The sequence below is a fragment of the Penaeus chinensis genome, chromosome 31 (assembly GCF_019202785.1).
Source record: "Penaeus chinensis breed Huanghai No. 1 chromosome 31, ASM1920278v2, whole genome shotgun sequence".
Taxonomy (NCBI): domain Eukaryota; kingdom Metazoa; phylum Arthropoda; class Malacostraca; order Decapoda; family Penaeidae; genus Penaeus; species Penaeus chinensis.
The window spans coordinates 34,112,115-34,123,244 of NC_061849.1; the positions used below are offsets into that span (position 1 = coordinate 34,112,115).

General features: G+C 51.4%; 1 protein-coding gene across 1 annotated transcript in view; it reads right to left on the reverse strand.

The window, feature by feature from the left end:
- The window catches only part of LOC125041620 (cyclin-dependent kinase 4-like), a 148,478-nt gene extending 140,903 nt beyond the window's left edge, over positions 1–7,575 (reverse strand). Inside the window, exons 1-2 of the mRNA XM_047636677.1 lie at positions 7,059–7,575; positions 6,622–6,790 (exon numbers count right to left, since the gene is read on the reverse strand). Of these exons, the coding sequence (XP_047492633.1) occupies positions 6,622–6,790; positions 7,059–7,317 (428 nt within the window). The 5' untranslated portion in view covers positions 7,318–7,575. The remainder of the gene's footprint in view (positions 1–6,621; positions 6,791–7,058) is intronic.
- Between the last annotated feature and the right edge of the window lie 3,555 nt (positions 7,576–11,130).

Consider the following 11,130-nt stretch of genomic DNA (forward strand, 5'->3'; position numbering starts at 1 on the left):
AGAGGGTTGGAGAGGGAGAGGGAGGGGGAGGGTAGGAGAGGGAGGGGAGAGAGGAAAAGGGAGGGGGATTATGAGGAGAGAGGGGGGGAGGGAGGGAGGGAGGGAGGGAGGGAGGGAGGGAGGGAGGGAGGGAGGAAGGGAGGGAGGGAGGGGGAGAGAGAGGGAGGGGGAGAGAGAGAGAGAAAGAGAGAGAGAGACAAACACACATCTTTTTTCTCTTCCGACCTGAAACACACATCCCCCTCCAAATAAAACACGAATATTCTCTCATTACCCCCCCATTTCCATCCCTCCCCCCCCACCTAAGTTCCATCACAAAGTCCCCATTACCGAAGCTTGAGGACTCGCTGTTCCGTGACCAAACTTAAGCTGATGGGAATGATTAATGAGACGCATGATATACGGATTTAAGAGGAGCTAACTCCAATCGGCGAGTTTCCCTGGCGTGACGCGATGCCAGAGAGGACGAGTGAATGAGCAAGAGAAGGAGGCAAGAGAAGGAGGGAAGGTGGGGGGGAGGGGGGGCCTGAATGGTAAAAGAGTGAGCGAAAAAACAGTATGGTGAACGAAGAGTCAGTATGGTGAAAGAGTGACGAAGACCCGTATGGTGAAAGAGTGAGAAAGAGCAAGTATGGTGAACAAGTGACGAAGAACAAGTATGGTGATGAGGAGGCAGTAGAGTGAACGAGACATGTAGTATGATCAAGAATCAGTATGGTGAACAAGAAGAGGATGATTATGGTGCAGAGGGGAAAAAAACAGTATGGTGATCAAGTGGAGAGAAAAAAGGCACTATAGTTTGGGAAAGAGAATCAGTAAGAGCATCCGAGAGGAAAACAGTGCCAGTATGAGAAGAAGAAAATAATACAGTGAATGAGTGGAGAGAGAAAACCCAGTATAGTGAACTGGTGACCAAGTGGAGAGAGAGAGAGAACCTGTATGGTGAAAGAGGGGAAAAACAAGAGCCAATATTGTAAACAAGTGGAGAAAGACGACAGCAATTAGTCACCATAGCCAGTCACCATACACGCACGTGCGACGAACTCCCATGACAGATAAGTCGGCAGCAGGCGGTGAGGGCGTGTGGCACAAGGTGGCAGAAGGTTTCAGAAGGTGCAGGGGATGGCAGAGGGTGGTAAAGAATGGCAGGGGATGGTAGAGGATGGCAGGGAATGCCAGATAATGGCAGAGGATGGCAGGAGGCGGCGCGGGCGTGTGACAGAGGGAGACAGAGGGAGACAGAGGGAGACAGAGGGAGGCAGAGGGAGGCAGAGGGTGGCAGAGGGTGGCAGAGGATGTCAGAGGGTGTCAGAGGGTGTCAAAGGGTGTCAAAGGGTGGCAGAGGGAGGCAGACGGTGGCAGAGGGTGGCAGAGGGTGGCAGAGGATGTCAGAGGGTGTCAGAGGGTGTCAAAGGGTGTCAAAGGGTGGCAGAGGGAGGCAGACGGTGGCAGAGGTGGCAGAGGGTGGCAGAGGGAGGCAGGGGGAGGCAGAGGGTGGCAGAGGGTGGCAGAGGGAGGCAGGGGGTGGCAGGGGGTGGCAGAGGAAGGCCAGGACGGAGCGCCTGATGAATGGGTTGTCGAGGCTCGTGGCGGCAGCGGTAGCGATGAGGACGATAGGGGACACGCGAAGGATGCACTCCACCGCACTCCGCCGCACTCCCTCCTATCCTATCCTTTCTCCTATCCTCTCCTCTCCTGTCGTCTGTCCTCTCCCATCCCATTCCATCTTATTCTTTTCTTATCCTATCTTATCCTCTCCTATTCTGCCCCATCTTCTTCTATTCTAACCTATGTTATACTATCCTATCCTATCTCCTTTTTATATCCTACCTTCTATTCTATCCTACCCTATCCCTTCTCATCCAATCCTATTTTATCTCCTCCTATCCAATCCTATTCTATCCTATCTCATCGTGCATCCAATCCTATTCTATCTCCTCCTATCCAATCCTATCCTATCCTACCCCCTTCTATCCTACCTATCCTATCTCCCCACACCATACACTTTGCTGATGACAAACAAATCAAACAAAAAGAAATATAGAAACGCAAAAAAAAGGAAAAAGAAATAATAGAATAAAAGAAAATAAACAATCGAATCAATATAATACATAATCAAAAAAAAAAAAACAGGAAATGATCAGATAAGTAAATCAATAATAAAAAAATCGAACAAACAAATATAATAAAATAAACAAATAGATAAACAAACAAAAACATAATCAAACACGCAAAACAATTAAATATTAAATAAGATAAGTATACAAACAAACAAACAAATATAGTTAAATAAATAGAAAAATAAACAGATATGGTTAAACAAATCAAGAAAGACCCTGATATAGTTAATTAAAACAAATAAGCAAATGAAGAAACAGATAAACAAATAAACAAATCAAGAAACAGATAAACAAATAAGCACATTAAGAAACAGTTAAACAAATAAACAAATTAAGAAACAGATAAACAAATAAGCAAATGAAGAAACAGATAAACAAATAAACAAATGAAGAAACAGATAAACAAATACACAAATGAAGAAACAGATAAACAAATAAGCAAAAGAAGAAACAGATAAACAAATAGCGCAATGAAATAAAATAAACAAGCAAACAAACAGGAGACACGATCGCCGTCACGAAAACCCGACGGTGACGAAGGAGTCTCGTTGCAGGAGAGAAAATCCTCCGGCGGGTCGGGAATCCTCGCCCCTAGTAGTGAGAAATGCCCCTGGAAAAGCGCCCCTTCTGAGGGACTTGGTTCGTGGAGGGAGGCCCCTACGGCGTCGGCGCAGGGGCAGGGGCGTGGGGGGTGGGGGGGGTCTCCCTGGTGGGTCTGGAAGTTTTGTCTCCTTCCTTCCTTCCTTCACGACCTTGTCAACATGGCTATGCGTCACGACCCTACATGGCCGGACGAACGTAAACTCGTACCCGAACCCCACATACAAAGGTCGCTGCGGGTGATGTTGAGGCTGATGAGGATTCATTGCTTAAGAAAAGTGGATTTTAGGGTTATTGTGCAAGAGAATCGGTGTCAATATGGGTATAGTGCATCCATCATCGTCTTTATATAGTGTGGTGTCAGGGGCTTGCATCAAGTACTGCATGGCGGTATCGCCGTGTGGACAGCGGGATAATATTTCATGCATCGGATCGTAAATCTCTTTTAATCAGCGCCACACACAGCAAGTTCGCTGCTGTGGGAAACACGCCGGCACACGTGGCGTCAGGGGAGCCACCGGGGGTACCTTGGGGCTATCACAGAACATCGCCAAGGTATCTAGAGGTCCCCCGAGTCGAGAGATGAAGCCCCATTCCCAGGGGCATCAAACCAGTCTCCCTCTACCCCCCCTCCCCCTCGCCCTCCCCCTCCCGCAGCCTCGCTCCCCCTGCGGGCTAGGAGGCCTCGCCCTGCCTCGCTCGCCAGGACCTCCGTGCGGCAGCGCATGATAGAATCACCCTCGGGCGGATGCACGCCCACGAGGATGATCAATGCCTCCTGGTCCTTCTGTGCTGATGTCGATATTTATGTCCGTCTATGTTTATGCCTGTCTGCATGTCTTTCCGTGCTGACTTTCTGTGCTTGTCTTTCCCTCCACCCATCATCATCACCATCATCACCATCATCACCATCATCACCATCATCACGTGCATTTCCCAAGACGCGAATTTCCTCTTCAGTCCTCTCTCCGTCCAGTCCCGCCCTACGCTCGTCAAGACCAGCCTCGTCACGCACCATGCTTCCTCCGACCTGGCCTCCAGCCGTCCCTCGCCCAACACCCCGTCCGCACACAAACAAAAACCATCCCCCCCGCCTTCTCACCCCCCTTTTGAACAATAAACATGGACGCTGGCACTTCCACGCCCTCGACCCGGCCATGTAGAGGCGCGACGGGAAAAACTCGCCCCCACGCTCGGCAACCAGCCCTCCGCGGCCCGCCCGGCGCCCACCACATGTGCTCAGCCCGCCCACCGCCAGCCATGAGTGGGCGCCGTGACCCGCTATCAACCCTCCGGCCGACAAACCGATAAACACTAGTTAAAGCGGCCACTCGCAAAAACGCCTCCTCACTTCCCTCTTCTCTCCCCCCTTTTCTTCCCTCCTTTTCCCTCTCCCCTTTCTCTTCTCCTCCCCCTCCCCTTTCCCCCCTCCTTTCTCTCTCTCTCCCTTTCATCCTCATCTTCCCACCATCTCCTCCCCTTCCCCTACCCCTACCCCTACACATCCACCACCCCTACCCCCCCCTCCTCCTCCTCCTCCTCCTCCTCCTCCTCCTCCTCCTCCTCCTCCTCCTCCTCCTCCTCCTCCTCCTCCTCCTCCTCCTCCTCCTCCTCCTTCTCCTTCTCCTCCTCCTCCTCCTCCTCCTCCTCCTCCCCCTCCTCAGCCACATTCTGACACGATCCTCATTACTGAGCTCCGTCCATGGTCCGTATGGAACCTCGGGGCCATTATCACTCCATTAGTATGCCACTTTAAAAAAAAAAAAAAAAATCACTCCCTTTCGAATTTTATAAAACTTTCTAAATCCTCCATTTCGGCTAAAAGCAAATCCCAGGCATACTCTCACCGGGGCATTATGGATCCGAGAACAAGGGGGCATTCACATTCTTCTCTCCCGTGAAACAAAAAACGCAAACATTGCGTCTAGTCTGCCATTTCCAGATGAAAAAGAAGAAGAAAAAAAAGAGGCTTTTAAAACCACAGCCCCTCCCCCCTCTCTCTCTCTCACCTCAAGCACTACACCCTCGCGGCTTCGGGAACTAAACAAAAATGTTTAAAAAAAAAAAAAAAGCAGGTTCAATAAAACCGAAAAATGGCAGGTGCGACAAAATACCAAAAGTTAAAAACAAAAATAAAAAATGGCAGGTTCGACAAAACAAAAAATTGGCAGGTTCGACAAAACAAAAAATTGGCAGGTTCAACAAAACAAAACGAAAAAAAGGCAGGTTCGACATCCCGTACGAACGCGCCCGCATGGCAGATGGTGGGCGTGCGGATCGGACGCTCGTCACTGTCCACTGCCTCGTACCCTGGGAGAGAGAACGAGAGGGTGGGGAGTGGGGAGGGGTGGGGGAGAGTGGGGAGTGGGGGGGAGAGAGTGGGGAGTGGGGAGGGGAGAGTGTGGGGAGTGGGGAGGGGAGAGTGTGGGGAGTGGGGAGTGGGGAGGGGAGAGTGTGGGGAGTGGGGAGTGGGGAGTGGAGAGGGGAGGGGGTGGGGGAGGGAGAGCGAGAGAGTGGGGAGTAGAGGATGGGGAGTGGAGGAAGGGGTAGGGGAGAGAGAGCGAGAGAGTCGGGAGGGGGGGGCAAGGCTGGGTATGTGGAGATGGGGGGAGGGAAGAAGAAAAAGGGAGGAGGGGAGGGGGAAGTAGATGGGGTGAGGGGGAAGGAGACAGGGGACTGGGGAAGGGGGGAAGAGGAAAGAGGGAAGAGCAGAAAAGAAGAAGGGAAGAAAGGGAGCAGGGAAGAGAAGAAGGAAAAGGAGAAGATGAGAAAAGAAGAACGGGAGAAAAGAGAGGGAGAAGGAGAGAAAAAAAGGAGAAAAGCCAGAAAGGAGGAGGAGCAGGAGGCCCTTTCTCCACTCCTCGCGCCCTGCCGCTCGCTCGCCACCCAACCCGTCCCTCGCACCGTGCCTCGTCGGCGCTCGCGTGATGCCGCTGACGACGACGACATTCCGCGCCTCGTTAACAAGTCCTTCGATCCGGCGTCGTCCCTACGCGCCTGGCATTCCGTCCCATCGTGGCTTATTCCTCTCCCTGATCTCTTTCACCCGGTCGTCCTTCTCCCTCGCGCCCGGGTGGGTCTTCTGACGGAGGCGACGACGGGGGCGACGGCGGGGGCACGTCTTCGGCCACGAAAGGTCGAGCGGTGGCTGGCTGGTCGACGCCTCGAGAGACAAAGGGGCAGCGCCGACCCGCTCCCAATTGGCGAAAAATGACCCTTTATCCAGACGTCCCTCTATCGCTCCGGGCTCTCGTTTTTCAGAGGAGGAGGAGGAGGAGGAGGAGGAGGAGGAGGAGGAGGAGGAGAAGGAGGAGGAGGAAGCAGAAGAGGAGGAGGAGGAGAATGAGAGGAAAGAGAAAGAAGGTGAAAACAGAAGAATAAGAGAAGAAGAAAAAAAAATTAATAATAAAAAGAATCCGATTTTGACGCTCTGAACTCCTTCGCAAAAAACATATTGTTCTAAAATGGACCACTATAGGTAGCGTACGGCTTCTTTCCCTTCTCGTCACAAAGTGAAACTGATTAAACTTTTTTTTCCCTATCTTTCCCTCGAGGTCGTTTCACCCTCAACCTAACGGGCTAAATGTCTGCCATAACTTCACGTTCTACCACGTCATGCCAACAACAACAACAAAATAACAAACAAAATAAGTAAATCTCCACTAATCAAGAAAAAGAAAACAAAAAATGGGACAAACACAACAGCAATACCAATGACAACAAAAGCAAAAAGCCCACTTACCTAACAATGAAAACAAAACGAAAAAAGCACAAACACACGCGAAAAAAAACACGAAAAAAAGCACAAACAAACGCGAAAAAACACGAAAAAATACACAAACAAACGCGAAAAAATACACAAACAAACGCGAAAAAAAAAACGAAAAAAGCTCTCCCTTACCTGACAATATTCGGATGTTCGAACCGCTCGAGCTGCTTCAGGAGCGCGATCTCCCTGACGGCGTTTCCGGGAACTCCGTCTTCGTTGAGGGTGATTCGTATTTTCTTGAGAGCCACGACGCGGTCCGGGTTGTTCCGGTCCCGCGCGCAGTACACGGTGCCGTATGCGCCTGCGGGGGCACGCAAGCACTCGGATTAGGACGTCGGGGGTATATGGGTACATGGGCCTACATGGTAGAGTTGTTTCGTGGGTATGTAGGCCTATTAGGGGTGTTTGTGTGTGTGTGTGTGTTTGTTTGTTTGTTTGTTTGTTTGTTGGTTTGTTTGTTTGTTTGTATGTGGGTTTAGTTTGTGTGGAAAGGAATGTATGCAAAGTTGATAAATATTGATTATTTCCAGTGTCTTTATCTACCGTCATACAGTAAGAGGGCTACCTACCGTTGCCGATGATGCTGACTTCCTCGTAGTTGTCGTTGGCCCGCGGAAGACCCGACACGTTGCCCGCGCACGAGACGGCGGGCGAGGCGGTCGTCGCGGCGGCAGCGGCGGCGGTGGCGGCGGCAGTGGTGGCGGCGGCGGCGGTGGCGGCGGCGGGGGGTTGGAGAGGCTCCTCCTCGGGCGGTTGGGGGGCGCGGGAGCCTCCCTTCCTGCCCCCGCCAGCGTCCCCGGCACCGCTGCCAGAGCTTGCCATGGTCATCACAGACGCCTGCTGGGGCGACGCCCGTGAACGAGGGTCGGCGCTGTTGTCAGCGGGCGCCCGTATCGGCTGCCGGGAGGTCGTCTGCGGTCGTTGGGGCGGGCGGAGCGAGGCGGGCGAGGGCGCGGGCGCGGGCGCGGGCGAGAGGGGCGGGGGACGGATCAGCAGCCAGCAGGAGCGGAGCTGGAAACCGTCGCCGCCGGGCCCGCGTCCACCATTCCTTCGGGGCCTCGCCGCTCCACGCCGCGCTCGGTCGGTCTGCAAGGAGAGGCGGGACAGTTAGCAAGGGTAATAATAATGATAATTATAATAATAATAACAAAAACAATAATAAACCACCACAGCAGTAGCAACAATAAAGCCTTCAGACTACCTCACTCTGTGGAATAGACCACGAACGAGGGGCCACTGAGACACGCAGGAGAATGGGTGAATGGAATGCCTTAGCTTAGTAATAGAGAGAGGGAGTCAGGGGAGTCATGTTATAGTAATAATCACTAATACTGATAGATGTATTAGTAGTTATAGTAGTAGTAGTAATATTAATCGTAACAAAATGAAGAATAACCAACACTGACAGTAATAACAATAATGACAATGGCATTAATAATAACAATAATAACGACATCGATTGTGATGATCAAGCGTCGAAGTCACCCTCATCATCATCGTCGTCATCGTCGTCATAATCTTTAATTTTTATCACGAGTACTTCTTTCGATCCTTTGTTTACTCGAGAGATTCTGAATGACAAAGAAGGGAAGGGGAAGGGGAAGGGAAGAGGGGAAGGGGAAGGGAAAAGGGGAAGGGGAGGGAACAGAAAGGGGAAGGGAAGGGGGCAATCAAGACTCCTTTCTCTCACTCTCTCCAGTTTCCCTTCCTCTTACTGCTCTCTCTTCTTTCCCCATTCGCCCCCTCCCCCTCCCTCTTCCTCTCCCCTTTCCCTCTATACCCCCTCGACCCTCTTCCTCCCCCTCCCCCTTTTCCCTCCCCCTCTCCTGTGAGACACGGGACAAGGGGGAGGAGGAGGAGGAGGGGAGGAGGAGGAGGAGGAGGGGAGGAGAAGGATTACAGCAGCTCGGCGCGGCGTCCTGTGAGAGGATTAGCTGCGTCTAGGATGCACGTCGGGAAGGTCCTTCGGTGAGAGACAGGTGAAAGGGAAGGGGGGGGGGGAGAAGAGGGGATGGGGGAAAGGGGGGAGGTGATGAGGGGAAGGGCGAGGAAAGGAGGTAGGGGAGAGGGAGAGGGGAAGGGGAGGGGGAGGTGGGAGGGGTGGGAGAGGGGGAGTGGTGGGGAGAGCGTGAAGGAGAGGGGGAGAGGAAAGGGAAGTTGAGAGGGAGTAGTAGAGGATGGGACAACAACAGGCAGACACGAGAGAGTGAGAGAGAAAGAGAGGGAGAGATGTGCGTGTGCGTGTGCGCGTGCGTGTGCGTGTGCGCGTGTGTGCGTGCGTGCGTGCGTGCGTGCGTGTGTGTCTTTATGTGTGTTATATGTGTGTGCAAGCGACATGTATTCCTTGCTGATCCCCAGAGAGACCGACCATCCATTCATACACCCTTCCATGCGCGTCGGCCTATACACCCACACCTACACACGCGTATACATACCATCCCGAAATACCCTATATCCAAGACAGCTTAAAAAAAAAAGACACGGTCCGAAGTCGTGGCCAAGGAGACATGGCAACAGGAAGGCAACATGCATACCCCCAAACACGGCAAGATTATGCTCCCTGGCTCCGTGCAACACAACAATGAAAGTCATGAGCCGGAACGGGATTTTTCTTTCTTTTTTTTTCATTCGCCATAACAATCATCTCAAACGCTAAAGAGATGAATATTCATAAGTATGACAACATCGTCGTCAAAGAAGACTTATCTTTATTTCCATCGTGTTTTTGTTTTGGTTTGTTGTTGTTGTTGTTGTTTGAACAATTGTACTAATCATCACTTTCTCATATTCAATGCTCATTCCTATTTATTTTTCTGTTTACATTCTCCCTTTTCTTCTCCTCCTCTATCTCCGTCTCGCATAAATCTGCCTTGAGCAAGAGGACGAGGAGGAGGAGAGGGAGATGATGAGCAGATGAAAGGGGAGGTAGAGGGGGGAGTGGGAATGGAAGGGGGGGAGTGGGAGGAAGGGGAGGAGAAGGAGAAGGAGGAGGAGGAGGAGAAAAAGAAGAGAGGAAAGACGATGAGATGGAAGGAGTGAAGAGAAGAGGAGAGGAGGGGAAGACTTAATAAAAAAAACTAAAAAAAAAAACTAGGAAGGCGAACAAAATCGAGAAAGAGAACAAGAACGAGAATGAAAAAGTGCCACCGACAGGAACGCAGAGGCCGCGGCACCCGGGGACAAGAGAAAATTCCTTCGGGCGGCGAGGGAGGCGGCGACGGGCGCTGGCCAAGGACGAAGGGGGCGTCCCACACAAGCCCAGCCTCGAGACGGGCGGACAGATGTAAACAAACGGTGAACAAGGAATATCTCACGGTACGACCTGGGAGGGGTGTTGGGGGGGGAGGGGTGTAGGGTTGAACGAAGGTACGGTGCTCGGGGGGGGGGGGGGGGGGAGGGGAGGGGAGGGGAGAAGGGGGTAAGTAGAAGAGGGTGGTAAGGGAGACGTGAAAGGGAGGAGGGAGGGAGGGAAAAGAAGGAGAGGGAGGGAGAGAGGGAGGGAGGGAGGGAGGGAGGGAGGGAGGGAGAAGTATGAGAGGGGTGAAAGGAGAACTAGAAGGAAGGAGAGAGGGAAGGGGACTTGAAATAGATTGCGGGTATACTGCGGAAGAGACTGATGATAGACTTACAGGCTAGAGGAGATGAATGGGGCGTCTCAACATGGCATGTACCTCCCTCCCCCTCCCCCTTCGCCCTCCCCCTTCGCCCTCCCCCTTTCTTTAATGAATGGGACGGACCCGCTACGATCAACGGCCGCCTTCACCAGCGTCCGAATCCATTCACAAACCCTTCTTCGCTACGCCTTGCTTTCTCCGACGCGTCATTATCACCATCTTTCGTCTCTCATCACCATTTCTCTAATTACCAGTATCATCCTCATCGTTATATATTGAATTATCACCCTTATTTCTTCTGTCACGTTCATTATTTCTATCCTAAACTATCCTAAACAGCAATTCAATATCATTCGCAAAATTACACCATTTCTCTCATCCCCATAAACATTCCACAAGACATCATCATCAATATCACCATCACCTCACCATCATTTCTCAAACCACTAACACCATCATCACCATCATCGTTATCATTTCTCAAACCACCACGATCATCACCATCAAAATTCCTTAAACCAAAATTCCTTAAATTCCATCATTGCCATTACCAAAATTGTTCAAATCACCGCCACCACCATCACCATCACATTCTAAATTCCCTTAAAGACCCTCACTATCCTTTCCTCCCTCAAATCACGATTCAATCCGACTGTAATCTCCGCCGACGACCTTCCTCTTCTTCTTCTCCTTCTCCTTCTCCTTCTCCTTCTCCTTCTCCTTCTCCTTCTCCTTCTCCTTCTCCTTCTCCTTCTCCTTCTCCTTCTCCTTCTCCTTCTCCTTCTCCTTCTCCTTCTCCTTCTCCTTCTCCTTCTCCTTCTCCTTCTCCTTCTCCTTCTCCTTCTCCTTCTCCTTCTCCTTCTCCTTCTCCTTCTCCTTCTCCTTCTCCTTCTCCTTCTCCTTCTTCTTCTCCTTCTTCTTCTTCTTCTTCTTCTTCTTCTTCTTCTCTCTCCCTCCTTCTCCTCTTCTTCTTCCTCCTTCTCCTCTCCTTCTTCCTCCTCCTTCTCCTCTTCTTCTTCCTCCTCCT